Source organism: Penicillium waksmanii (assembly GCF_028829765.1).
Source record: "Penicillium waksmanii strain IBT 27052 chromosome Unknown utg000005l:1.0-5232799.0:1.0-5237142.0, whole genome shotgun sequence".
Lineage (NCBI taxonomy): Eukaryota > Fungi > Ascomycota > Eurotiomycetes > Eurotiales > Aspergillaceae > Penicillium > Penicillium waksmanii.
Genome location: NW_026643252.1, coordinates 1,273,549 through 1,300,809, shown reverse-complemented (window position 1 = coordinate 1,300,809; position 27,261 = coordinate 1,273,549). Strand labels below are relative to the sequence as shown.

The 27,261-nt window shown below is 50.4% G+C and overlaps 12 protein-coding genes across 12 annotated transcripts; 4 read left to right on the top strand and 8 right to left on the bottom strand.

Annotated features, from left to right (window-relative positions):
* Window positions 1-93: 93 nt before the first annotated feature.
* On the bottom strand, window positions 94-1,577 carry N7481_005396 (sugar porter family MFS transporter; the record flags this gene model as incomplete). Its single annotated transcript, XM_057264615.1, has 3 exons — window positions 94-794; window positions 855-1,426; window positions 1,483-1,577. 3 exons carry the CDS (start codon window positions 1,575-1,577, stop codon window positions 94-96), a joined length of 1,368 nt encoding a protein of 455 aa, XP_057122335.1.
* An 856-nt stretch (window positions 1,578-2,433) lies between these two features.
* Window positions 2,434-3,096, bottom strand: N7481_005395 (sulfotransferase family protein; the record flags this gene model as incomplete). Its single annotated transcript, XM_057264614.1, has 1 exon — window positions 2,434-3,096. The coding sequence occupies one exon, from the start codon at window positions 3,094-3,096 to the stop codon at window positions 2,434-2,436; it is 663 nt and encodes a 220-aa protein (XP_057122334.1).
* Window positions 3,097-4,193: 1,097 nt separating this feature from the next.
* On the bottom strand, window positions 4,194-6,080 carry pbs2 (mitogen-activated protein kinase kinase PBS2; the record flags this gene model as incomplete). The annotated part of the gene is made up of 2 exons (XM_057264613.1): window positions 4,194-4,550; window positions 4,608-6,080. 2 exons carry the CDS (start codon window positions 6,078-6,080, stop codon window positions 4,194-4,196), a joined length of 1,830 nt encoding a protein of 609 aa, XP_057122333.1.
* A 1,185-nt stretch (window positions 6,081-7,265) lies between these two features.
* Window positions 7,266-8,226, top strand: N7481_005393 (uncharacterized protein; the record flags this gene model as incomplete). The annotated part of the gene is given in 2 exon segments (XM_057264612.1): window positions 7,266-7,422; window positions 7,436-8,226. The coding sequence occupies 2 exon segments, from the start codon at window positions 7,266-7,268 to the stop codon at window positions 8,224-8,226; spliced, it is 948 nt and encodes a 315-aa protein (XP_057122332.1).
* A 1,808-nt stretch (window positions 8,227-10,034) lies between these two features.
* Window positions 10,035-11,513, top strand: N7481_005392 (anaphase promoting complex subunit DOC1; the record flags this gene model as incomplete). The annotated part of the gene is made up of 2 exons (XM_057264611.1): window positions 10,035-10,569; window positions 10,660-11,513. The coding sequence occupies 2 exons, from the start codon at window positions 10,035-10,037 to the stop codon at window positions 11,511-11,513; spliced, it is 1,389 nt and encodes a 462-aa protein (XP_057122331.1).
* A 327-nt stretch (window positions 11,514-11,840) lies between these two features.
* On the bottom strand, window positions 11,841-13,287 carry leu2A (3-isopropylmalate dehydrogenase LEU2; the record flags this gene model as incomplete). Its single annotated transcript, XM_057264610.1, has 7 exons — window positions 11,841-12,073; window positions 12,141-12,396; window positions 12,449-12,769; window positions 12,835-12,930; window positions 12,985-13,050; window positions 13,118-13,138; window positions 13,237-13,287. 7 exons carry the CDS (start codon window positions 13,285-13,287, stop codon window positions 11,841-11,843), a joined length of 1,044 nt encoding a protein of 347 aa, XP_057122330.1.
* A 783-nt stretch (window positions 13,288-14,070) lies between these two features.
* Window positions 14,071-15,135, bottom strand: N7481_005390 (CDP-diacylglycerol--inositol 3-phosphatidyltransferase; the record flags this gene model as incomplete). Its single annotated transcript, XM_057264609.1, has 3 exons — window positions 14,071-14,436; window positions 14,506-14,882; window positions 14,949-15,135. 3 exons carry the CDS (start codon window positions 15,133-15,135, stop codon window positions 14,071-14,073), a joined length of 930 nt encoding a protein of 309 aa, XP_057122329.1.
* A 751-nt stretch (window positions 15,136-15,886) lies between these two features.
* ptcA (type 2C protein phosphatase PTC6) lies at window positions 15,887-17,736 on the bottom strand (the record flags this gene model as incomplete). The annotated part of the gene is made up of 3 exons (XM_057264608.1): window positions 15,887-17,025; window positions 17,078-17,491; window positions 17,619-17,736. 3 exons carry the CDS (start codon window positions 17,734-17,736, stop codon window positions 15,887-15,889), a joined length of 1,671 nt encoding a protein of 556 aa, XP_057122328.1.
* Window positions 17,737-18,286: 550 nt separating this feature from the next.
* Window positions 18,287-20,161, bottom strand: N7481_005388 (putative RNA splicing factor (Pad-1); the record flags this gene model as incomplete). Its single annotated transcript, XM_057264607.1, has 4 exons — window positions 18,287-18,545; window positions 18,606-19,082; window positions 19,138-19,446; window positions 19,503-20,161. The coding sequence occupies 4 exons, from the start codon at window positions 20,159-20,161 to the stop codon at window positions 18,287-18,289; spliced, it is 1,704 nt and encodes a 567-aa protein (XP_057122327.1).
* A 685-nt stretch (window positions 20,162-20,846) lies between these two features.
* N7481_005387 (fatty acid alpha-hydroxylase) lies at window positions 20,847-22,100 on the bottom strand (the record flags this gene model as incomplete). Its single annotated transcript, XM_057264606.1, has 3 exons — window positions 20,847-21,000; window positions 21,067-21,315; window positions 21,373-22,100. The coding sequence occupies 3 exons, from the start codon at window positions 22,098-22,100 to the stop codon at window positions 20,847-20,849; spliced, it is 1,131 nt and encodes a 376-aa protein (XP_057122326.1).
* A 1,302-nt stretch (window positions 22,101-23,402) lies between these two features.
* N7481_005386 (uncharacterized protein) lies at window positions 23,403-24,629 on the top strand (the record flags this gene model as incomplete). Its single annotated transcript, XM_057264605.1, has 1 exon — window positions 23,403-24,629. The coding sequence occupies one exon, from the start codon at window positions 23,403-23,405 to the stop codon at window positions 24,627-24,629; it is 1,227 nt and encodes a 408-aa protein (XP_057122325.1).
* Window positions 24,630-25,417: 788 nt separating this feature from the next.
* N7481_005385 (uncharacterized protein) lies at window positions 25,418-27,073 on the top strand (the record flags this gene model as incomplete). Its single annotated transcript, XM_057264604.1, has 2 exons — window positions 25,418-26,291; window positions 26,352-27,073. The coding sequence occupies 2 exons, from the start codon at window positions 25,418-25,420 to the stop codon at window positions 27,071-27,073; spliced, it is 1,596 nt and encodes a 531-aa protein (XP_057122324.1).
* Between the last annotated feature and the right edge of the window lie 188 nt (window positions 27,074-27,261).

The window sequence follows — 27,261 nt, the reverse complement described above, 5'->3', positions numbered from 1 at the left end:
CCTGAAATAATTGAATTTGAATTCAAGAGATACAAAAAGATGAAGGACAAACCCATGCCTAGTTTCATTCTCAGTTTCGCTTTGAAAATAAACTCAGGCACTCTCCACATGAATCTCCTCTTCTCTTTTCTCTTGGGCTTGGGTAGATTCCATCACTACATTTTCCAAATCCCGCTTGTTAGATGCAGCTCTCCATGGCGCTCGGTTTTCGTTCAGTAACCCTTCGACCTCCTCCAATGTCTTTCCTGCTGTCTCGGGGAAACAGAAGAACACATGAAGCGTCATTGCAAAGCTAAAAACCCCGAAGATAAGATAGGTCTTCCATTTGATATTAACAAAAGCTGGAGGTGTGTAATAGCTCAATGCGAAGTTGAACATCCAGTTGCTGGCGGTGGAGAGCGCGACAGCTTTTCCTCGAAGGCGCAGGGGAAACAGCTCGGGTGGATATACCCAAGACACTGGTCCCCAACTAGGCGCAAAAGAGGCTACCACCAAATAGGAACAGGCAATTACCACTTTCGCGGGGGTACCGGTTATTGACCAACTTTCTTCTGCAATGTGATTCAATCCACCTGGAGGTGCTGGGGAGCCGTAGCCTCCCATGAGCCCAGCACAGAGGAACCACCATACCGTGAGAGAGATACTACCCATCAGTAGAATGGGTCTTCGGCCGACTTTGTCCAGATATAGAAGAGCGGGCACGGTAACAACAACATTGATGACATAGTTGATAGAAGATGCGACCAAATTGTTGTTACCACTCAGCCCCGCCATACCAAACACAAAGGTGATGTCTTGAATCCGATTAGCAAATCCATACCCAAAACATAATCTAGTAGTTGCAGGGTACTCACAATACATAATGACATTGATTCCAGTCAATTGAGACCATATCTGCACGAAAACGCCAATATGGAGTCTCCAGAGCATTGGCGGCTTTACCAGTTCAGTGAAAGAAACATCAGACTGAATGCGGTCCATATCACACGCTTCTCTCAACTGCTGGAGCTCCATTCGAACAAGATCATCATCAGGATTATTGTTAGCATGGATGAGGGCCAATATCTTCTGGCAGTCATCCCAGCGGTCCTGTTTCGCGAGCCATCGCGGAGACTCGGGCATCCAAAATATTCCAAAGAAGAGAAATATAGCCGGAATCATCTGCAGAGCCCAAGGCACCCTAAATGACGCTGTACCTTTCAAAAACGAACATCCATATGAGATGTAAAACATAATCAAGATACCCCAGGTAATGGCCCATTGCTGCGCACCGACGACAAGACCTCTTTTATGGGCTGGTGCTAGTTCGGCAACATAGACTGGTACCTGGGCAGAGCAAATTCCAACACAAATGCCGTTGATAAACCGGCCCACAATCAGCATGGGGAAATTTTGTGCCGCACATGAGATAACACTTCCAATGATCCTGTAGTGCATAAGTCAGGGACGCCAAACCCCTTCACGCAGAGGTAGCAGACGAACCAGATCACAGAGCCGATTTGAATCGACGACTTTCTTCCAAACGCATCTGTAAGTAGTCCGGACACAAGAGCCCCTATGAAGGAACCTCCAGGCATGGATGCTGTTATGCCGCCCTGTATCAACGAACGAGGACCCGAACAGTCGGGGGAATTACTGAATGGATATCCATGTGGCCCCTGATTGAAGTAGCATTTGTATTGATTTGTCCCTATTCTGAGAAAGTATAAGAAAAGAGCACAAGTAGTGTTGCCATAGTATTTACAGAATAACTCACATGGCTGACATTGAAGACAGGTCAAAGCCAAATAGTGTTCCGCCTATGACCGAGATGGCTGTGATGATGTAGATGTTGGTTATCATCGTGGTGGTTTCCCCTGCGTGGGTCAGTTACGGCGAATGAAGTATTGTTCAAATGGTAATAAATTGACTCGTTCGAGGATGGCTGGTGGCTCTGTTTTATAGATAATATGACAGCTAGAAACCCCATCGCCCCATGGACAGAACCTGGAGATACCCTGGGGAAGCTCCACCGATTCTAAATTACCGAGATGAAGCTCAAGTCAGAGAGTGCAGTTTGAGTTGGGCCATCTTTTGCCATGCTTGGCGGAAACTTTACTTTGCTAGCTTGGATTTATTGGTTAGATTCGAAATAAGACCCCTGTCAGACATCCACCAGGCGGCAGTTGGTATTGGGGGCCGGAACTGTGGGGGTCGGAGAAGGCTTCAGACGGCTTTAGATGGGTGTTTGTGTCCTCGACGTGATTCGGTCAAGAAAAGTGTTGCGCCAATGGCACAATCACACGCAATAAGATGGAGTTCTTTAATATACACATAGCTAAAAATATATATATATATATATATAAAAAAAAAGAGAAAAAAAAAACGAGATCGTTGTCGACCCACGCAAACAGAATTGACTCTTCAAGCGCCACCGATCCTATCTATTAATTGTTAGACAATGTATGCGACCGCAACAGCCAGAACACCCAAAATAATAGCCCATCGAGTGAGGCCCCGTCGTACATGAAATTTCGCAACTTCCCCTATCGCATCCCCATCGTTGACATGAGGGAACGGCAAATCTTTCGGAACCTCCTTGCCGAGAAATTCGCAGAGCGGCTCCCAGCCATCGCGCACGTCAAAAAACATCAATCGGTCCTCGGGGACGGCCTCTTTCAACCATGAAATATGGCGAATATAAGTCTGGCGTGTCGGGATGGCTTCACCATAGATTTCCACCCATTGATCGCGTAAAAGCGTGCAGTACGAGATAAAGTGTCGCATACCAGGAAGAGGGAGAAGAATGGCCTGGATGCACCACATCAAAGTGAGTCCTCTCACCTGATCTAGGCTCTTCTCCCATTTAATGGGGTCGCGCACTGTACAAATGACTTTGGCGGTTGGGTACAGTTCCAATAATTCAGGGACGAGTTGGCCACCAGGGCAATCGGTAATGGCAGCGTAGCCATTTAATTCGTGCTCCATGAGCTCCAATACAGCTGATCGATCGGGCGCCGTTCTAGCCAGCCAATGTTCCAAAATTCTCCCCCAAGCTTTGATTTGAGATGGGGGGGCCCAGGGTGGTTTGCGTCCCACCATGCCAGATTGGGCCATCTAGCAGGGTTTCCAGGGCCATGGTGAGAGAGGCTGTTCCAGTGCGTGGAAGACCTGCCCCGATGACTTGGAGCCGGGTCCCAGGCCGCGGAAGGGAGGCCTTCTGCCCCATGCTGATGGTACTAGGATGTCGAATGAACCTGAACCCCCAAGGATGCGGTAACGACGTTCCACGGAAGAGGCTCTGACGTCGGTGGTGCTCCCCCTTTAAAAGGAAGACACCGCCTATGACGGAAGTATCAGATTGAACTGGGCTGGCAATGGGATGGTCCCATTGGATATCCAGATAAGCTATTGATAAAATATCAGTTCACGAGGTCCTTATATGGGACTTGACAAAAATTCAAGTGAAGCCTCAACTTCCAAGTTGCCCTAAACGTCATTTGTTGGTAATAGCCTCACTTAAGCACCACTTGAGAGACCAGTTCAGAGCCATCCCCGAACAGCCTCACCGTGCTCACGTCTTAATTCAATTCCAGGATTCGACTAGTTGTTTACGGTTAAGTGCCCAGGTATGGTATCGTTGAAATTCATCTACTCCTAGTATCAATGTTATTTACAGCATCATCGTACTATGCATCTCAGAACGAAACGTGAACACAAGAATGTTGGAGATCCATCGATGGGTATAGTCTTGGCCATATGTGAAACATGAAATGGATTCAGAATATTTATCGTATAGCATGATGTATGGTTCAAGATATGTTCCTTCTCTCACACTTAAGAGGGCGGAGGTAATCCACTTTAACCATGAACTGGGAGTATCCTGGCGTCGAGCCTCAGGTTCAGGTCTCATGGTTCCAAAGTGACATAGCTCTATGCAGATGCTGAAGATGTGGTCCTAAATGGAAGCTGGGTGAAATATCACCCATTGAAGCGCCACGGGAAAGTTGCGATGCCAGAGAAAGAGGCGGCTCGGTAGATTAGCGGGTGCATGCACAGCGTCAAGGCCAGCAGCGCCTGCGCCACTTTCCATGCACGTTGTTGGTTCCAGAAATAAGAATCTTTCCTGGGGTTAAAAGACAATATCACAAGATTTTCAATGCCGACTGATCTAGTTGTTCAGTTTGTTGTTGCGGGGTTGCCAGAGATGGTTCTTATCCAGGGTTGTTCGCTACTTTGTCCAGAGCCACAGCGTGTAGGGCTGGCTTTTCGACGTCGTGGAGTAGACCGTCTTTCCGGCGCTGAAGCTGCTGGTGGACCCAGTCGGCGACCTCTTTATCCTCAGTCATGGATGACGGAGGGTCCTGACCAGGCTCCGAAGATGCGGAGGCAGCCGCTGCTTCAGCCTCAGGCGGCGGGCGCATCAAAGGCACAAGCCATGCATGCCGCAGTAACATGTTGTAGGTCGGTCGGTTTTTGGGATTCTTATCGAGGCAAGCTTGCACAAATGCATGAGCCTCCTCTGAGTATCCAGATTCGGGGAGGCCAGGCGGATCGCCATGAACGATTGCCTAATTCGAACCAGGTTAGATCTAGATCAAGATGTTAAACAGTAGGGAAAGACTCACATGAAGCTGGCTGAAGATGTTGGTGAAGGTCTCCGGCGGGTACGGATAACGTCCCATTGCGCACTCGATGACGGACAGCCCCAGACTCCAGATGTCGCTTTGTACACTGTATGTTCCACCGCTGCTCGCTCCCGATTGCTGCATTCCGCCGCCGGCGATTCGCTCCGGGGCCATGTAGCTTTGACAGCCAATGTTTGTCTTTGCAATGCTCGAAACCAGGTTCCCACTGACTCCGAAATCACAGATCTTGATCTGGCCCTTGCTATTAATCAAAATATTCGTGGGTTTGACGTCGCGGTGAATGATATTATGTTCGTCCTTGAGCGCCTTTAACCCCATGATTGTCGAGAGGGTGACCTTGCGCAGGATATTCTCTGGAACACCGCCTTCGTACAGCTTGTCGATTGAACCTCCATCCATAAACTCAACACACATATAGACAGCTCCTTCTTGGAAGAACGCTCCATAGAAATCGATGATAAAAGGCGAGACACAGCGATGCAGAATATCCAATTCCATGATGATTTGGGCAAACTTGCTCTCATCCAGCTCAAGCCGAATTTCCTTCATGGCCATAGTCACACCTGACAGGTTATCTTGACGGACGAGATTGTCATCCTGTCCCGGTGCTCGACTAACGATCCCACCCAGCCCCGTTCCAGGCTTTCGCATTTGCGGGCGACTGTGTCGGACTTTGTAAACCGTACCATAATTACCCTTGCCTAGCTCATCCAACCGATCGACTTCATCAAGAGAGATCTTGAAGCTATGCCCCGAAGAAAACTCCACGCCACCTCCATGCAAGATGGCCTTATTTTTGAAATTCAAGGTTCCAGCCTTGGTATCAATGAACTCGGCGTATTTGGTGAAGGCCGATTCTCCTCCTCCTCCTCCTCCTCCTCCGCCGCCGCCGCCGCCGCCGCCATTCTGCTCCGCGGGTTTGGGGTCCGTGCCATTTACTGGCGGTGGCGGTCCGGTGACATCTGACAGCTTCAGACCAGGTTTCATACGTTTAGCTGCCAAACCACCGGTCGGACCTGGTCGCGGAGATGCCGGTGTGGAATTGACGGCGGGGATGGTAGGGGAGGAGGCCCAATCTTTGATATTGGGACGTGCGGTCGGCATGCGTCCCGCCAAAGCACCACCAGCGCCGGCCTCCTGGGACGTTGGTATCGTCCCGGTGGAGGCAGTGTGTGGTAATGTGGTAGGGACACCCTGTCTGGAAAGAGAGAAAGCTTTCATTTTGGCCATGATATCCTGGTTCAGTCCTCCAACTCCTTGTGAGCTCATGGATGGAAGGGGGCGTGGCGGCGGGGTACCCGCACCCTGCCGTGCAGCATTGATCTGACCGATATGCGTCGACGAGGCGGAGATATCAGCTGGGAGTTCACTCGATGGGATAAGATTCGGCACTGAGGCAGAGCCGGCTTGCGTGGCTGGTGATGCAGGGTCGAGGGGGGGCGAGTCCCTCATCGGTGAGGGGGGAATCGGCGGGGGAGTCGGCCATAGTGCTCGCCGCGCGCGGACGAAAGGACTATGGGGCCGGCGGAATGCGAACCGACGACAAGGGCCGGTGCAATTGGTGTGAGGGTGCCGTCTTGGGGTGTAGACGCACCGCGAGTCGGCGCTAAAGAAGAAAAGTGGTGATGCTTGGGGAAGAGTCAAGGTGGAGAGGAAAAGAAAAGCAAAGGGAGAAGGAAGAGAAGGAGAAGGAGAAGGAGGAGGACGAGGACGAGGAGGAGGGGGTCGGCAGAAAACGTGCCCAGGTGAACTTGTGAACCTTTGGAAGGTGCCCGCAAGATGTAGTCAGGCAACGGCAGGTGCTACCAACAGGTGCCAGCAGGTGCCAGTGCCAGTGCTACGAGTACGCCAATATGATTTAAACCACCTTCCCATCTGCATCTACCTTGATTTTTTTTTTACGTCCCTCCCCCCACCTGCGTCACTGCTGGCTTCACTTCATTTCTACTCGTACCTCTTTCCCCCCCTTCATTTCATTTTACTCCCAAGTCCTTTTCCCACCTTGGTCTGGTCGCCTTCGCATCTCTAACCGGGCGGTCGTACCGGCCAATCACAGAGAACTCTCGACCCAAAAGCAGGTTTTGACACGGCGGAGTAGCACATTCAATTTACAACATGCCGTGCCTCAAAGATACTCCGGAATATACCGAGAACTCATTCGTCGACGCACTGCAAATTGCGTCTTCGGATCCCCGTTACTTACTACGAGTAGCAGCTGCTCGACATGGAAATCCCGTTTTCTTCCCCTTGGTGGAACATGGTTGGTACGGATTCGGATCCATACAATTCGCTGGATAAGAAAGAACCTAGGGCCTCGACTCGTTGATTCGGGCTACACTCTGCTCCACTTTCCACCTGTGGCTTCCGACCCAAGCGAACACGGTTGGGAGATACCAAGACAAAATTCGGCCGGAGATATACCTACCTTCATGTTGTCGACAACTAGATTATGGCGGAGGCCCACCGAAATGCTCCATGTATATCATAACTAATCCAGCTGATGAGCCAGCGTATATCTTAAGCTAGTCTGATGTTTATCTGGCGCGAAGCAAACGCACGGACCTGAACCTCCTCCCCGCGGGTTATCCTTTCCTCTCCTTGTGAAGCTCCATCATCCATCGGTATCGGTACATCGTCATGACATCAATATTCGAACCTTTGCGGTTGATTGGTGAGGATATCTACCTGCATGAACCGCCAGGCAATGACAGCTCTGGTGGACCAGGAACACTCGCGCCTGCTTTGGTGGTTTTGTGTACCTGGGCTGGGGGTGCCACCCCCGCCGCATCAACAAGTACCTCTCCCAGTATCGACAGCTTTACCCATCCTCAGCTCTTCTTTTAATCACGACAAGCATCCCCGACACTGCTTTTCGGCCATTCAGATGGATCCGACGTCGTCTCAAGCCCGCCCGCCGTGCAATCCGTCAGGTCTTGGCGTCGCCGTTCGCCGGCGACGAGCCCTGGGACACAGAGGACCGACCTGGTATTTTATTCCATTTATTCTCTCATGGCGGATGCAATATTGGGGTACAACTATCCCTCGCCATGAGAGAAGAAACCGATCAGGGCATGGCATTTCTTTTTCTAGAATTCGGGGTATAATTCTAGACTGCTCCCCTGGAGATGACGCCTTTGAAAGATCATATCGTGCTGCCCTTCTCTCTGTACCCCAGAACACAATAGCTCAGTTCGTCAGTGGCACAATATTATACCCCTCACTTTCTGTACTCAATGGTTTACAGAATGCTGGGTTCATTCGCGCAGTGCGAGACCTACGTCTCGCATTGAACGATCCAAATACGTTTGGCACAGATGCCAAAAGATTGTACATTTACTCTAAAGAGGACGTCATGGTGGGTTGGGAAGATGTCCAATCTCACTTTGAAGAGGCCAGATCCCAGGGCTATACCGCCGATCAAATTGTTTTCGAGTCTGGTTCGCATTGCACACTCATGGTAGAAGATGCAGATCGATATTGGAAAGCTGTCCAGAGGTTCTGGGAGGGTGGGGACTTGTCTGCTTTGAGTTTCAACCCGGCCCCATCGGGTGCTATATCCACCTCCAGAAACCAACCTCACTCGCGCAGCCGACTCTAAGCGTGGAGATCTAACTGTGTCACTGCATGCTTAATTACGATGTGTCTGTGTCACCTGAAAACCATGCCAGTAGATACTTTGCTGGTCAATGACGATATACCACACACATCTGTTGGGGAGGGCTGAACGGGAGAAGTAACTATTTTTCAGGTCTGTTTCGATTCTCTCATTTCGAAACCTGGGAGATGCTTGAAAGTATGGACCAGGCTACTGTATATACATACCTTGATTAAATATGAATTTTGACTTGGACCAATAAATATTCAATCTTTTGATTCAAGGTCACAGTATGCATGGCATATACTTGTAGTATCCGTCATCAGTCTCCGAGTCTGCAACAGATTGCGCCGCATATGGTATATAATAGTCATCTCATGAATTCGGATACTATCGCATCGAACTTGAAATCAACATCATGATGACGACCTCCGGATGCAGATTGCTTTTCTTCGGCAGGTTATCCAGTCCCTGGGATGATATTTAGGTCCATATTCTCAGTCTCTATTTCATTCAAGATAGCATAAAAATGAGCCCACAAACCTGCAATAAGAAGACCGTGCACAAAAGACTACAGGCATGAAACTTTGGAAGGCTTGCGCCCGAGGGCGCTTCCACGATTTGGGTTAGGAAAGACCGAGAGCCGGGTATGTTACACAGGGCATTCTGCGGTATCCGTTGTCTATATCTTTTGGGGCCATATACGTTCTATTGCGGATACGACAACGGCCAAATGCCATTTATGAAGGTAGAGAAAGAAATATCTGAACATTCATTAGCTGGAAGCATGGCTAAGTGGTCCTCGAATCGGGCATTCAACAGATGCTACACCGTACGAAAAACACATAGGGCGATCATTCAAGCGTTTCACGGAGACGTCATTTGATGCGGCTTAGGAAGAAGATGAATACTTGAGATTAGTGGACAATTATAAACTGAGGATCAAAAGGTTTTGCATCGTAGGCCAGATAATTAATATGCTATCCTATGCGCGAGTTATCAGCCCATGTGCATACAAGCTTACGAACACGGGCAGAGGATCGGCGACCGTCCAGTAGACCACTTGGCCAGATGTGCTCATATGGTTAGTCCCAAACTTCTCAGAAGTTACTCCGGTGGTTGTTGTAGACTTGAATTAATAATACTGAGGTCAGTGGTAAAAGAAGAAAGGATAATCCAGATGACATCAACGGGGTTTGTCGATGCCCACACTCGCTGCTTTAGTCCCACAATCTTCTCCTGTGTTATACTGCTGGGGAATATACTACAAGCATTCAAGTTTAGGTTCTCTAACTTGAAATAAAAGGGCAATTTTCTTACAGAATTATTGAGCAATCCTTTCTTTGCTGAGTTTAACCTTGACCAAACAGCATTACGGTAGTAATATTTGAACGCAAAGCCCCTCTCAATCCTGGGTAGGAAAGTGAGCAAAAATTTCGTATTGCTTTCCGAGGGACATAGATGCTTTCAAAAGAAAAGAAAAGAAAAGAAACGTCAAGTTAAACAAATTAATAGAAGTATCATATCTAAACTTTTCCACCTAAAAAAAACCAATCCTGAGCCAACCAATCTCATTCCTAGACATGACTCATTGTGTTAAGCGGATTACAGGCCGGCAAAGATCCAACTAGAGTTGATATAGGTTACATCGATGGTTTTGTAGTTCGGAACAAACTTGAAAGGGTTTAGCATGGGCCAAGGTATAAAAGACAGCTCCGATTGGCGCTAACCACAAGGGGTAATCGACAATCAAGCTCCCCGCGTCGCAAAACAATCAATTCCGCGCCGAGAGGTTCCCTTGCTTCATCACAATGCCTCACCTGCGCCGACAACCAAACCCTCACGATCTCCTCGCGAATCAAGGCTCCGACGGTCCGGGGAACCTGCGGGCCCAATTCCAGACACCTCCCTCCCGGCACACCCCCTCCAATCCAACCCATCGACACCCACCATCCTCAGGTCCGAATGGTCTCACACCAGAGCCAGCAGTCTTGATGGCCCCTCCGAGTCACAATCCATTTTCTATTTTCGCGCGTGGAAGACATCAACATCAACCTCAACCTCAACCTCAACCTCCACCCCAACCGCCATCCCCAGAAGAAGAAGTGGTAGAGGAGGAGGAGGAGGAAGAGGAGGAGGAAGAAGAGGAAGAAGAGTTCGAATATTACGACCAAGATGCACATGATATGGTTGGACAGGACGATGAGTCGATCGGCCTGGACCCAGACGATGAACTGGAACCCGAAGAAGATATTGACGAGTCAGAGCTGTATGGCGAGGAGGTCGACGATGGGCTCGAAGAACAACTAGAGGACGAAGATATTGACGAAGAGATGCACGATCGAGGTACGTCGTGCGCTACATCTACCTGCGCCTCCACCTACATCTGAGAACCCCGCCAAGAATCAACAAGCCCACTAACGTCTGGAAAAATAGAAAAATCACCATCTCCATTACCTCCCAACCTTCGCGAGATCTCCTCTCTCGCGTCCTGGACCGTCTCCACCTCCAAACCTGGCTGCGGTGTCTCGGCCCTCCGTCACCCTTCACCAATGCAATACTGGCAATCCGACGGGCCACAGCCACACACACTCACGCTGCACTTCTTCAAGTTGGTCGCCGTCGTACGCATCCGGGTATATCTCGACTTCGAACTAGACGAGAGCTACACGCCAACGAAAATGATATTCTTGGCCGGTATGGGTGGGAACGACCTTGTCGAATTCGCCACTTGGGAGGGAGACGGGCCCTGCGGCTGGGTGAATGTTCCCTTGGAAGGTGTCGGCGGTCGAAATGGGGGTTGGGTTCGCGAGGAGACGTTGCAGCGGAAACGGCGTTCGAAGAGTGCGCAGCGACGGACACAGACCTCGGGTTCCCAGAAGAACCCCACGGCACAAGAAGATGATAGTGATGCCCGCGATACGGCAGATGAGGAGTCAACTAGTCAAGACGCAGGCCACCAAGGAACCCTCGATGATCCTTACGCGGGCAATGTACTGAAGGCTATGGTTATTCAGATGCGCGTGATGGAAAACCATCAGAATGGAAAGGATACCCATGTACGTGGGTTTCAGGTCTTCGCATGCGATGATACCCGTCGACGCATGGTGTCTGCTCCGTCTGCTTCGGCGGATGGCCGTCATCGTCGACACAGTGCTCGACAATCGCTTCGGGGAGCTGATGCCCTACCACATTCACGTGTGGAAGGCGGAGGTGTCGATCCGAGTAGTCTTATGGCTGCTTCTGGACTTGATGAGCCGGATTGGATGGGTGAGCCGGTGATCAGGTAGCTGTTTCATTAATGCCGAGTGTTTGCATAGCGTTGGTATTAGGGCGTATGTTTTACGGATTGTGAGGCTTTTTCTGTTTTTGCTCCTACTTTGCATTTGGAGTTTAAGCGACTTCGAGAGATACCCTCCAAGTGTCGTTACGGGCTGAGCCAGCGATTTATTTTTAAATGAAATGAATACTCAAATCAAAACTTGGATACACCAGCCTGAGCTACGTTTGATGAAAGGATGTCCTGGATCAAAAATTCCAAAGGGTATTCAATTTTGGTCTTCTACACTAGTCATGTCTCATATATAAAACCACTCGGCTCGTTTAAGCGGCGACTTTTACTTGAGGAGCTTCTCGAGCTCAGCAACGACGGCGTCACCAACCTCGGCAGTGGTGGCCTTGCCACCAATATCACCAGTGCGAGTGCCAGCCTCGATGACGTTGCTGACAGCCTTCTCGATGATGCGAGCCTCAGCGAACATGCCGAAGGAGTACTGCATCATCATGGCGACGGAGAGGATGGCGGCAACGGGGTTGACGATGCCCTTTCCGGCAATATCGGGGGCGGAGCCTAATTTGAAATTGTGATTAGGAGTGTTTCGATACAAAACATCGAAAGAGGAAGGGTTATGACTTACCGTGGATAGGCTCGTAGATACCGTTGACACGACTCTTGCCGTCAGGAACACCGCTCAGACTGGCACTGGGCAGGAGACCCAGCGAGCCGGGGATAACACTAGCCTCGTCGCTAATGATATCACCGAAGAGGTTGCTGGTGACAACGATACCGTTGAGCTTGCGGGGGTCCTTGATCATAAGCATGGCAGCGGAGTCGATCAGGTGGTGACCGATCTGGACCTGAGGGAACTCATTGGCCATGATCTCAGTGACGACCTTGCGCCACAGACGGCTAGTAGCCAGAACATTGGCCTTGTCCAGACTCCACACGGGGAGAGGGGGGGTTGTGCTGCAGGGCCAGGTTACCGGCCAGGCGGGTGATGCGCTCGATCTCAGCGCGAGAGTAGGGCTCGGTGTCCATGGCGAATCCGGAGCCGTCGTCCTCCTTGCGCTCACCGAAGTAGATACCACCAGTCAGCTCACGGATGATGTTGAAGTCGACACCACGGCAGACCTCGGCCTTCAATGGAGAGCTCTCGACCAGCGAGGGTGCGGCGAAGTTGCAGGGACGCAGGTTACCGAAGGTGCCCATCTCCTTACGGAGGCGCAGGAGACCCTGCTCGGGACGGACAGCACCAGTGCCCCATTTCTGTTGTTATAATCCATTGTGAGCCTGCCATCCTATGAATTGTTTTGACGAAGTGTCGAACGTACCGGTCCGCCAATGGCACCCAGAAGCACAGCGTCGGCGTTCTTAGCAGCCGCAAGGGTATCCTCGGTCAGGGGAGATCCGTTGTCGTCGATAGAGGCCTATTAATCGGGATTAACTAGGGTCTTGGAGACTGTCCTCAGGGGAGTACTCACACCACCGAACAGCTTGTCCTGCAGGTTGAAGGTGACATCACGGTTCTTCTCGATCACACGGAGGACCTTTATACCAGGAAAATGTTAGGGTTTATTCCTCACAATGCAGCACCAAAATATCAAGTCCGCTCACCTTGATGGCCTCGGTAGTAACCTATGATTTCACTTGGCGTTAGCTATGATTCAAGAAAGACCCGCGGAACCCGGGGGAACGGGGAAGGATATGGGGGTTAATATGGCGAAGGAGCGTACCTCAGGACCACAGTGGTCACCACCCAGGACAACGATGTTGAAGGAAGACATTATGAAATTGCACAAAAGTAAGAAGAATGGAAATCAGAAGACACTCAATTGGTTCTCAAGGGGGAGCTTTAAAAAAGGTGGGATGCGGGTGAAGTCGACCCCTCCGACTCCGAGATCGGCGCCGAGCAGCCCACATAACTGCGCCGCAAAGAAAATTGACGCCGTGCAACGGGGATGATTTTCGATGGTGCAGAACCGCGTCACTGGCATTCATCCTACGCGGCTACTAGCGGCTGATTGAGGTCATCGGGTTCTCCGATCTCCCCGTCTCCCGTGTACACTACTAGTAGTTAGTGCAGGCTCTGTATACTACAATGTTTCTCGGCCGGCGAAAAAAGTGTTGGCATGCATTAAATGATGTATACTCAAAGCGTTCAGAATATTAAACGAGGGGAGGGAAAGACTGAAAAGAAGACGGGGTCAAAGGGGAAGACAAGAAGTGAAGCAGGTGTAAATAAAAAGAATGAAAGTGACACAGCTCTGTGTGTACTGTACAAAAGGTTCGTTCCTAAAACCAACCCAACCAAGCCCATTCCGATAGGGCAGTCCTATTCCGCCCAAAAACGCTCGTCAATAGGATTCGAACCACCAAACCATTCTCTCCACGGGAGTCCCGGCGACAATTTATGACACTGTCAGCCAGCCAGTCCCCAAAATCACAGACCGTAGCTCCAAAGACATGCATGACCCGGACAGGGGCAAAATAAAAGACGAAAGGAAATGATCTCAACTGGCCCTCGGTTAACCGAGAGACCATTTGTGCAGCTGTTCATGGAGTAGAATTTATTTCTTGTTGGCACGTCGGGCTGCGATATCTCCCTCCGCGAGCCACTTGCTGGCATTGATCATCTGAACGACGTTGACATACTGCTTGAATGCCATGATCGGCAGCGAGACCAGGGTGATGATCCATGGGAAAGTGCTGTCAACCTTGTTCGCACGAGCCATCTCGAGTGCACCAGCACTCCAGGGGCTCGCAAAGAGACTGCTTAGCGCGGGGTTGGCCGGGGTACCGGGCTGCGCGGAAGAGGGCTGCGCATCTGGGACGGGCTGGAGCAGCGAGGGCGACAGCACAGGCGAGGAGAAGGAGAGGAGGTAAAGACCAATGAAGAACAGTTCATTGGCTCCGCAGCAGATGAACAGAACAGTCTAAATTTGAAGATAAACGGATTAGCGTAAGCAGGAGGTACTCCTCAAATCATGCGATGGATGTCGTACCTTGCTGTGGTAGTACTGGTAGAGAATCCAGCTTCGCTCGGAATCGATCTTCTTGTGGCTCATGTTCGAGCCGCCCATGCTGAGAGTGGCGTACATGTGCATATAGTGACTGGCCATGTCCAGGCAGATCAGGCTCTGGAAGACGATGGCCCAGCGAGGCCACGCCGAGCTCAGGAACACCAGTAGACAAGCAGTAGTGCAACGATCAGTCACCATGTCCAGCACTGCGCCGAAGGTAGTCGATTGGTTGAAGTATCGCGCGGCATAGCCATCCAGCGCATCCAACAAACATGACACGCTGTAAAGAAGAGAGCATGTGCGTGGGTGGAGGGGCATGTAGTAGAGGGAGGCAATGGCGAGAACGATTCGGGAATATCCTGAGAAGAGGCATCAGATCAATAATGGGTTCGATGGTTTCCATAGAGCTATGAATGTTCACCTACCGATAAGGTTGGGGGCAAAGAGGAAGATGTTCTCCCTGGGTTCCTCGTTCAGGTTCGATCTACTCCGCTTCTTCGAGGGCGCCTTCTTAGAGGGTGTAGACAGGGTGCCATTGCCATTTGCTGACTCCTCGCTCTCGTTTCCCTCGGCAGCAAGGGCCGCCTTTTGTCGACGTGTTCGGGCGCTCATTGCGTTGTGGATGTTGGGGTGTTATTAGGTTGGGTGATCAAGATGACAACGCAACACGGCCAGGGGACCACGGGTTGACTTCAACAACCCGGTTCGAAACGAAGGCTTGATGTGATAAGAATGATAAGGTTGGAAGCGGTAGTCGCAAGCGCAGCTCAAGGGAAATATTGCGGCACTTGGGAAGGTAGGGGGGGTTTAAGTTATGGGAAAGGAGAAAATTCGTCGGGCAATAGATAAGGGAAGGTGATAAGCTGAGGCGCGCCGCGTGTTGGAATTCGGATTCGGAGTGGATCTGGAAGGGGATTGTAGGTAGAATAAATAAAAAGAAGAGAGCGTGAGAGAAACGGATGTATCCGGGGAAGATGAGGAATCAAGTCGACGAACTAGGGGTAGGAAAGGAAGAAAAAGGATGACAGAAACCCCTGTTGTGCCAGTGCAAAGAATGTTTACGGGTCGCCCGGAACCTTGGGAAGCTTTCCCCACGCCGAATCCACCGGGCTTCCTCTTTCTACTCCCGTCCTCCGAGTCGGATCCCGTTAATTAAAGGATTCTACTAGCAGGTGGGGGGGTAAACTGGAGAGGAAACCTGAAATAAACTGCAAGTTGAAAATGACAATGCCACTTGAATGATATATGTATAATAATGTGGTATAGAAGAAATTAGTATGTGCAACTGAGCTCGTAAAGAACCCAAAACAACTATATACAGACAGCATCGCTTGAAAAGATATCTAGGATATTGGAGATTGTCTCATGTCCGTGACCTGCGCGGATCAGTGGCATCCTGACGTCGCCACTCGCGAGACTCCTTGGTCCCCAAGCTTCCCACGCCTCCCTCTTGTCGCCGTTCCCAACCGCCAAGCCGAATAACAAGACAAGTGGCATTGTCTCCTTCCTTAGAGACCTCCGTAGCGAAACCCACCACATCACGGGCACCTTGCTCGGGGGTCTTGGCTTCTTTGATGATATCCACAATCTCTTGATCCAGGAGTGTGCCGCTGACACCATCCGACATCATGACCAAAAACGAGAATTCGGCGGGGCCCATCTCGATGCGATTGAGTTCTGGCTCGGCGGATACGCCAATACGCTTTGACTGGACATCTCCAAATGCGCGAGTATTTGCGAGTCCACTCATGCGCTCTTCTCCAAAGGAGTCGGTGACAAAGGTCGTAGCGTAACGGCGAAGTCGAGCCGCCTCGATAGGTGACGATGGGTGGTGGTTGGAACTAACCGGGATAGCCTCGCCAGTGTCGGTCGAACACAGCAAGGCTCTTGTATCACCAACATGGGAGACAAGTAGACTTGACGGGGCAGCGGGATGCCAAAAGGGAGTTGGCGAGGGTGTCGAGATCATGGCAGTAGTTCCTGTACTACCACCCTTGAATCGCGAGCGGCCACCAATCTTGGGACTTCTGGTCAAGCTCGGGCTGTGGAGGATCTCGTCCTCGTTCAAAGGCTTTTCGGCTAGAACAAGATCGTCATCGCGCTTGGCAGCTTGCGCTTTCACAAAATCGAGATCGGCACGCAGAAACGCATACTCTAAGATTTCCTCCATGGAAACTTTCCCATCGGGCGCGGTCTCCGGGTCCACGTCGCTATCGGATCCATAGTAGGAGAACGTTGCGGGCTTGAATCGCTTAAAATAGCCACCAACTAGGCGTCTCCAATTCTGTACAAGACTCTTCTCAAGGTCTCCGATGAGCTGGCGGTTTCCCGCCTGTAAAACTGGCAATGAATCGGCCCCGCCTATCTGCAATTGTTTGTTTCGAAGAACCGAGCTGACTTCAAATTCTGCGGCAGTGTCTTGAATATATTCGTGAAGGTTTTCCTTTAGAAATGTACTGCACTCCGACCCGCCATGGCCGTCGAAAATGCCAAAGTAGAAGACTTGAGGGTCGCCCGTAGCAGTCTGTGCCCCGCGGGACTCGCGCGGGGGGACTCTTGGAGCGTTTGATGGTCAGTGATGCTGGAGGGCGTTTCGCAAATGCAGGTACATCAATCACGCCGGCTTGGTATGTATCCTCGTTGGCCGGGCGGGTACCGCGGGCAGTGACGGCACCGTAATGGTGCTTCGCGCTTCGCAGCGGGATTCGGACCACGGTCGTCTCTCGTCCCACTAGTTGCTGGAACGAGGTCGGGGAGTGCGGGGTTTCGCCGGTATGTGGTATAGATGCTGAACGAGGGAGTTTGTGAAAGGGGGAGGTTGGTCCCCGAGGGTCCGGATGTAGTGATGATGATGGTAGATAGGTAACGAAGTAGTCGCGGAACTGCGGGCGCTTCTTGAGCGACGGCCGGTCATCGGGAGACGCGGCATCGGAGCTAATCAATCGACATCTTCGAAGGCGGGTAAATCCTGTTGAATAGCATCTCCGTTAGCTAGCTGTCCACCTAGGCAGAGGCGGCGAGTTCGCTGTAAGGATGACTTTTCGAGAGATCCCCAGAGATGGCGGCGCCCCGGGCAATGTGAAGAGGTTACATACTGTAACTACTGGCCAAGGTCCCGACCCGGCCTGTTACTCGCCTCGCTGATGTGATAATCATGAATGGCCCATTGATCGTGCGAAATTGGGTTGATGTAGGAGGGATGGGATGTAGCATTCGGGGCGTGAGGGGGGGGGCATATTTCGCTGGCCCGAGCTTCGGCAGATAAGGCATCAGCTTCCGGCAGATCCTCTATAGATCTAGCAGGTGCTTCCGCGCAATCAGATGAGAAATATCGTGCCTTTTTTTACTATCGTCTGGTTACGATGATCTTTATCACGTAGAAATCCATCATGTATTACAATTTTCATATTGCTATAGAAGGAAAGAGTCTACAGGAAGCGAAAATTGACGGATGTATATGAACTGACTTTCCCGTGGCGATGGCAAAGACGGGGGATGAATGATGAATCCTTTCAAACGCCCTCCGGGAACTTTTCTGAATTCCAAAGCGTGCTCCTAAAGACAAGATCATTCGAGTAGCATGGCTCATCGCGATGGCCGTATGAGAGAAGAACAGAATCAAAGAGAGAAAAACACACGAAGTGAAGATCGACACCTACCAGCAGAATCATCCGGAGAGCCTAAAGACAAGACGTCAAGGGAAACTGCCTGAGAAAGTGCCAAGTTAGAGTATGTCACAAAAACCCACAGTGGTGAGTGGCCATCAGATAGCCTTGGTCCGGGAGAAAAGACTGCTATAAACAGCGTCCACGACCGGCTGCGCGGTAATCTGCTTGCCACCAAAGAAACGACCATTAAGGCCCTTTATGGCGTTCTCTCCGCCTTGAACACGGTCGAACTTCAGATAAATGTCGCCTTGAGAGTTCGGATCTACCGAGATGTGAACAACATGGCCATATTTTTCTTCGCATTCTTGGCGAACGTCGTCCTCCAGTTCCTTGACCCAGGCGTCACCCTCCTCTCTGTGATTATATGTTAATAACTGAAAAGATAAATCAGGCACGGGGAGAGAATCAACTTACTCGGAGGGGTCAAACATGTCACGAAGCATCACGCATCGGCTCGCCATGTTGACATTCACGGGCAATGGTTTTGTCTCAGTCTTGGGTCGAAGTACCTTCTGCTGTTCATCGGCAGAAGGCTCGGGGTCATCTGTACGTGCAAGTTTCCTCATCAACGCGTCCCTACTATAATTGTTGAAGTTTACACCTGCAACGTCTGTGTCGTCGAGGGCACTGGCGCCGCCAGCCTTCTCGTTTTCTCTGCCACCAGCACGGTCAAAGTTGTTCGAGCCTCCGGCTTGAACGCCGCGTCCGCCATGGCCGGAGAATGAAGAGCCCTGGAAATTCGGTTGGCTTGCAGAAGTGCTCTGCAATCGGTTCGAGTTCGAATCGGGGGTGAACTTATCGTTGCCAAGGCCAACCCGAATAGCTCGACCAGCAAGATCAAAGCCATTCATCTTTTCCAAGGCATCGCGAGCTTGGTTGGGATCCCGGAACCTACATTGAGGTTAGTGGAATTGGTAATTAAGGACGGCCAATGGGGACTACTTACTGCACAAATGCGTAACCTTTACTGCGCCCAGTCTCATCCTTCTGCAATTGGACAAATTCGAGTTCGCCAAACGGTTCGAAGACATTCTGGAGATCACTTTCAGTGATGCTGAAATGAACATTACCAACATAGAGTCTATGGAAAGGAGCGGAGTGCGATGGTCCAGAACTGGCATCGGGGTTACGAGCTTGACGGTTCTTCTCCGCCTCGGTCAACTGGGCGATGATAGGAATGCCTAGAAGCTTTTGACCGGTAAGTTGGATCGCAGCGGGCACGGATTCTTCACTCTTGAATTCAACATATCCGACACTAAAATCCGTTAGCTGAGTACCAGAAAGTTTCTAGGTAGAGAGATCAAAACATACCCCTTGGATCGTCCGCTAACACGGTCCTTGACGATCTGGGCCTCCTTGACTGGGCCAACCTTCTCGAAAAAGGCCATCAGCTCTTTGGTTCTCAAACGAGCGGCGAGTTGTTGCACAAAGATAGTTCGCTTGTCTCGCTCATCCTCGTTGAGCTCTGGGGATTTGCTGGTATCCCGGCGACCAGGGCTAGGGCGGCGACCTTCACGGTCACGGCCACCACCCCGACGTCGTTCTTCATCACGCTCCCGTCGTGAGGGGCGGTAATGACGGTCATCAGGTGAGCGCGAACGAGTGCGAGCGCGTCCTCCGCCACGATAGAAGTCACCACTGGAGCGGTAGTCGTCACCGCCGCGATCCCGGCGAGGGCGGCGTCGATCGCTCTCACGGCTTCTGCTCCTTCTCCGGCTTCTATGGCTTCCGTTAGCACTGCCATGTTCGCTTCGAGGGCTTTTCATGTCCTCATCGCCATCGGCATCTCGGTCCCGGCGACGATCACGGCTGCGGTCTCGGCGTCGGCGTCTGTCACGGGAACGATCACGATCAGGGCGCTCTTGTGTATCGGCCCGAGATCGGTCATCGCGGTCGTCTGTCTTCGGAGCGGTATCGGTCGGAGCAGCAGCTGTTGACTCAAGAAGAGCCTCTACGTCGAGTCCGGACATTGTGGAGAGTCTGCCTGTGGCCAAATGCGGTGGAGATGATGGCCGGGGGTAATGAGATAATAGTCACTTGTGACTCGGTCAGATAGCGAAAGCTGGGGATGAAAAGGCTTTCTAACCCTTATTCTCAGAATACAAGGCCTGTTATGTCTGTTTGTGTCGCTGATCAAAGTCGTAGATGAGGTGTGGGTAGGAGGATCTGTTTCCGGCGCGCGGGAGATCCAACGTCCAATTCACAATCACGTGATCCAAACTAACTTTTATTCACAGTTGCCACATCCAGCAGGGGCAGCATACATATTTTCAGGTACATTCCAGTATAGCACATGTTTTGATTGTAGTGTTTTTACTAGTAAAGGTATTGTATTGATTGGTCAGTGTTCAATTGAAATAATCTCATAAGCGAGTGTTTTGTTCGTTTGTTTGTTTTAATTATGATTAATAGTTGATGTACACTGATAAGTGATGTGGAGGAAATCCGACTTCCAGTTGGCGACATAGGTATACCAACCAAAGTCTCCTATGCATGAAAACCCGTAAAACACATGATCCGGAAACTCTCAGTTCCGGCATTGAATAATAAAACATGTACAATCTCCCGGTAACGTAAGTCAGTCACCCGAGGTAAGACTCGACGTCAATTCATGAAGAATGAACTAGTGGACCTAATATGGTCAAGCTAGTCGGTTTACTGAGCCTTGCTGCCCTTAGCAGTAGAGGCTTCCAATTCAGTACCGAAGACACGGTCCCAGAATCGGCTGGTGACACCGAAGCCGTTCTCGAAATCAGCGTAATGGTGCTGGAGATGGTACTTCTTCAGTTCCTTGTAGTACAGAGGAAGACTATATAGAAATTAGTATCGAACATAGGACGATTTAGTCGCGCTGGGGATTTGAGAGAAAACTCACTTGCGGTGGTGGAGGAAGTAGTGGGTCAGATCGTAGCACACGTAACCGAAGACACCGCCGCAGTATACCTGCACAGCCGCGAACCAGTTGTAGAAAAAGACAGCATGGGCCAGCTTCCAGAATGGGGCTGCCAGGAGGATAAACAGCGTGGGTGGCATGACCAGTCGGTACTTGTCCATTGGAAGGTAGTGGTGTATACCATGGAGCAGGAAGTGGAGGGTCAGACCAACGCTGTTGTCGGGAAGCCAGCTGAAATATCAAGTCAGCAAGTATTACGGTAGGGGAAACAAGGGGAATGAAACCTACTTATCGACATGGAAGAGGAAGCGGTGCATCAGATACTCGATCAGAGACCAGAGGCACACACCTACAATCCAGTAGGCGGCAGCAGCGGAAGGATTACCGAGTCCTGCTGCACCAACCGTTGTACCATAGGCGACCAGTGGCAGCCAGATTATGGGTACAACATACCAAGCGGTCTTGCTGAGGGGCTCCAGGAAGTTGCCAAAGAGGGGCGCAGACTCACCACCCTTGTAGTGGCGGGGTCGGTGAATCTGCTCCAGATAGAACTCTTTCGAGAAGTTGCTGTACCAGAGTTGTGGGAAAAGAGGCTTGCTGAGATCCAAAAATTTGTGCGTCTTGAAGTCCTGGCTGAAATTTGTTTCAACCGACAGATCCTCCTCTTTCGACATGCCGGTAGTACTGTAGACGGGACCAGAGTCCGAAACACCGGCGTCCACCGCAGTTGAGGTCGCTTTGCCGGAGGCGCCTACTCCTGAAGAGAGGAAGCCGATCTGGTAGTCTTCGAGGATCTCGTATGCGGCCTCGGAGTGTCCGTGAGAAATTTCATCCTTCATGATCTCCTCCACGTCCTTGCCGGCGTAATCCAGAATCAGATCACCACCGCCGGGGTGGTCTTGAACGAAGTCGGTGACATCGTAAACGTTCCGGCCGATCGCGATATAGCAGGATTTGGCGTTGTTATGCGATGCGACCTCCGCGGCCGTGAAGGCCGGTAGAACTCGGCCGGGCATTTTTTTTCTTCTTCTTCTTTCTTGTTTGTTGTCGAGAGCAGACAATCAATCGTGAACGAAGATAGGGCGGGGACGCTCGTAGGAAGGAAAGTCGCGGTAGAGTGGCGAAAGGGATGTGAGCGGAGGTGGATGGTGGATGCGGCGTTGAGGAATCGAGAAGTTGATCGTTGATCGCGGAGGGCGGCGGAACCTTGGGAATAAATTACTACTAGTAGTATTATTAATTATTCAGGGGAGGGCGTGGCGTGACATGTGAAGTTTCCGCCCCGGAAACAAGCACAACAATTGGGCAGAATATATGGCTTGAGACTGCCAAACCTTGCTGGATTGATTGCTTGGGTCGTAAGATTGAAGATCAGGCCACCGATCCTTTTAAGAGTCACTGGAGACATATACTTCCTCGGAAGCAGGTGACTGTGACTGTGGCTGTGGCTGTACTGTACGGACTCGGAGTTACGGAGTCAACCTCAAGGAAAATCCACTCTTGACAGACCCTTTTACTCTCCAGGTTACTTTGTACTTTACTTTGTAATTGGTACTTTTGTACTTCAACCAATACTATATTAGTACTGCCAGTTCTCTTCCGCCCTCGACTGCATCTTGAGTATCAATCTCAAAAGTTTTTGCATAGTATGTGTACCCTGTATTGTACCGTATTCCTGCGGGTGTGGCTGGTTCCTGGCAGCTATCAGAGTACACCTAGGTCCTAACCCAGCCTACGAACCTTGGAAGTATATAACATTGAGGATTGCTCAGGCCCATGAAACACGGCACCTGAATTGTTTCACGATATTTCCCCCCCTTTGTTGGATTCCTACTCTGCGGCCCCAGATGATGCGGGACGCCAACACACAACAGGTGGGCACTCTTCGACTTCATTGGACCTATCGGATCCAATAGAGAATATTCTTTCTCCCATTCGATGAGATTTCCAACCCAACGGCCCAATGTTTATTGGTGCTCAAGAAGGGACAAATAATCAAGCGCTGGCATTCTTGAAAGACAAAGAGAAAGAAACCGGGGGGGCCAACTTTTGTGGTCGAGTCTCCACCGGGCAGAAATGCACGCATCATATTGGGACACTCTCCGTTCGCGGCAATCCCTCGAGCGAGGTCGAGAAAACAAGACATTTTTCTCCCTCTTGGCCTTCTCCTGAAAATTGTCAGGCATTAGCATCACGCTAGTTCATCTCTAGTGCACACACCCGCCCCGCTGGGGCTCCCGACACTTTGAGCACAGGTCGAGTGCACTTGTTTCTCCATTCTCCCCTACACCTTACAGCATTCCTCTTCACATCCCACGATGTCGACTGTGGATGATGCACCAATCAACCCGATTCTGGGGTATATCCAGAAGCTGACCGAGGCCAAGAAGGGCCTACCCTTCGGGCAACCAGTGGCCGTCTTGACTTCCCACACCGTCACCGACTCTGCAACTTTATTCCGCTTGGTCTCCGAAATTGGCCCTCACATCGCCGTTCTCAAAGTTCAAGCGGATGTGATCGACGATTGGTCCGACGAGGTCATTGATCAATTGATCTACGCTGCTAAGAAACATGGGTTTATTCTGTGGGAAGGCAGCCGTATCCTGAATTCTACCGTCAATCTCATGGGCCGCGGGCGGGCCAACTTGGCAACACGGAAGACTATCGCGGACCTAGCCAAAGGGAGATATGTAAACGGAATCTACAAGCCCGCAAGCTGGGCTAACTTGGCGACTGCATGGGCTCCTGGAGTTGCATTGGACGAGCAGGAACAGGACGTCTTGCTCCCAACCCTGCGGAAGGCAGCTCGGGAAGCTGTCGCGACCACCGTCAAGACCATTGAAACCGAAATTTCGGTCGCAGAGAGCCGCGACTCTCTCGAACAAGAGGAGACCCCCACATTTCAACCAAATGAAAGTGGCTGGCATGAGTTCGCCACGGATCTAGGCTGCGCACTGAGGAAGTCATCCACCATTTCCGTTACTGAAAGTGTCACCCAGCAACCCCATGTTGAGACGGATGACGGTCTCCCAGCTCCACCAATCCTAAATCGAGGCATGGCAATCTGTCTTCCAAGTGATGTCGACATGGTATTCACATTGGAATTCCGACAGGGCACAATAGCGGCTGCTTGTGCCAACCAAGACTTTGTGGCCGGTTTGGTGACAAGTGAACCATTATTCTGCGACTACCATGGAAACAATTTGATTGATTTAGCCATCCCGGAGGGAGGCGAGATGTCGGACGAGATGGCGCGCAATCTCCAGGCTTACTCGCCATACTTGGAGCGAAACCATTCGATTGGTTTGTTCTCACTGGTACCTCCTGAATATGCATATGCATTTGACACGGATCCCGTGCATGCCATTCAAGCCGAGTCCTCCCCCGAACGACAGCCTCAGAGTGTCGCCAAATTGGAATATATTATCGGCAGGGCATTGAAACGACGTGATGCGAATCGCAAAGAAAACGAAGTCAATCAAAAACCTACAAATATTCCCAAGGGCCCCACAGTCCTTCAGTGTCCCGTCGTCATACTGCCTTGATTGTGAAGACCGCACAGCGGTCTTGGCTTTTCTCAAACATCAAATACCTACATACCCCTCCTGGACACGTTATTAAGTGAAAACTTGCATATAACCCCTATTCATGTCAAATAGAGGTTTTGAAGAGCACAAAAGCCGTCTATGTACGAGTCCACTCCTCAACTTGAACAACCCGAAGTTCTTCGCCAAAGATCGAGGGCCGCACCTATAAAATCCAATAATATTTCACCCTATTTCAAATAAGCTAGCCTAGTCTTCATCAATCTTTCTATCATGGTTCTTTTCCATGGAACGAGTTATGATCGAATAGATCTCAGGACCCTATATAAGGCCTGAAAATGAAGGCCAAAACTCAGCATCCCACCGCCTTCCAAATTAGTCAGCATTTATCAAGATGCGCTTAGTCACAAATATCCAGGACCGACCGTGAGCAACTTCAAGTTGAACTTTACAACCCTTGCTCATGTTCATATTATTTTCCCTGCTTGATTCAGCGGCAATCGCCTATACTTTACCCTGACATGCTGAATCCTTCTGCTGAGATTTATTTTGCGTCGGGATTGCCCTCAACCATCACAACAGACTCTGAGGCTGATCAACTAAATAAAATATTTGGAGGACTAGTCTAAAAAGGTAGAAGTTGGGAGGTGGCAGGAGAAGACGCTATATATTCACTATACGATATATCTCTACTGAGACACGGACGTCCTCCCTCTACATGTGCATGCAATCAAGGGCATTTTTCTTAACCGCGGGGTTTGGAATAAACAAATTCATTTTGCAACAGCATGCCTTCTGATTACCCACCTCTGCCGACCCCAAACGAAGGGAGACTCGAGAGCGGGAATGTTGGAAATGAAAGTATATCAGTGCCAAAAGCTCTTCCAACACGCCAACGTTTACGTGCCAAAGATGCCATCCTTGTTCCCGAGAGCACATCGACAGCACCAAATTTGATTTCACCCAATGGCGATATCATTCTTGAATATGCTGCGATGTCTTCTGAAAAAAAGCATTACTGGCGGGTTTCGAGCGAGAAACTCATGACTGGGAGTCCTTACTTCGGAGCAATGTTGGACTCTGAAAAGTTCATGGAGGGTAGACTACTTGCGCAGCAGAGGCAAGCCCTGATAGACGGCGCGGCAGATAGCTCTTCGAGCATTTTGAGTGTCTCATCACTCACCAAATTGCCTATTGTGGAGATCCCTTGCAGCACGAAGTCAGAACTATGCGGTGTTGAGGCGATACAGCTGTTCCTCAAGATTCTGTGCCTAGATTCCTCGGACACAGAGGCACAAGATATCTTTTACGATGGCTTGACAGCACAATCATCTTCCATTGTTGCCAAGTTGATTGATATTTCTGAGTGGTTCAATTCTATAAGTCCTGTTCAAAAGGCTCTACAGACAGCTCAGTACAGAGGCGGCGGCAAGTCGAAACCTGGAGTCAGCATGAAAGCCTTCACCTTGGATATGTTGAAGTTAAAGGAAAGACGCATCCGAGAGATGATCTTTATTTCGGCATCTATTGGTTTAAATGATATCCTGAAAGCAATGACGCATACTCTGATCCTAGTAGGCTCAAGATATTGGCAGCAAGGACCAGAGAGACCGACGACAGATGGTTATTTGAGTTGGAAATATCTTCCCAATGGCCTTGAAGGTATGTTGTATTCCCACTCTGGTTGGTCAAGGAGCCGCTCACTAACACAGTATTCCCTAGAGGAAATATACCACAGAAGACAGTGTGTTATGAATACATTAACTGATCTTCAGGCTCACTTTCTTCGTGCTTATGGTGGACTTGAAAGAGATGAGCCAAATGCTAAGCCAAATACGCCAGGTGTGGCATTTTCTTCGAGTTTTCGAAATCCCGAACTGCAGTGCCGAAATGGACTCGACAATGGGGCGCAGTGTGACATCTTCCATCTCGGTCAAATGACACGCTTTTTTGCACTACGCACGAAGACTATATTTTTGGGATCTACTCTTGTCGATCCTAACTTTAACAAGGATGATTCTGACGAGCAATCACCCGAACAATATAATGGCCCCAATGAATATGGTGACTCCGAAGAGCCCCAATTTGCCATAAACCAGGTCATAGCCGGACTCAAACAATACCCTGACTATCAAATTGACGCCAACCATGTCGGTTGTGGTATTCGGCGTCGGATCTTGCCGATTTTAGACGGCATCGAGAAGTTCACCGCCGACAGTCGGGGTCTACTGGGAATTCAAGCAAGCTTGTGGGAGTTACCAGAAACTCGGATGGTGAGTGCATGGTCGGGAAAAGGGGGACCAAAGGACCACACGGTCGAGATTCGCTTTGCAAAAATCACCAAAATCGACATACCATCTTATGGTCCGTTGAAACACTTCACCTCCCCCGAAGACCAAGCACGCTTTATGTTTACTGCGGCAAAGTATAAGTGGGAAGCATAGTCTACGACCAGGCGCATTGCTGTTACGCGACCTTGCGAGCGTCTCACCAGCTTCAGTCTCAAAATGTTTGATACAACGTCATAACTACGATTTGCTATGACGAAAGTATTCGAAAAGTAAGACCGGTCTGGACCTAGACCCTGGAATCCTTTAAGGTTCTGTTCCGAGCAGTTAGCCCGATGGAGATG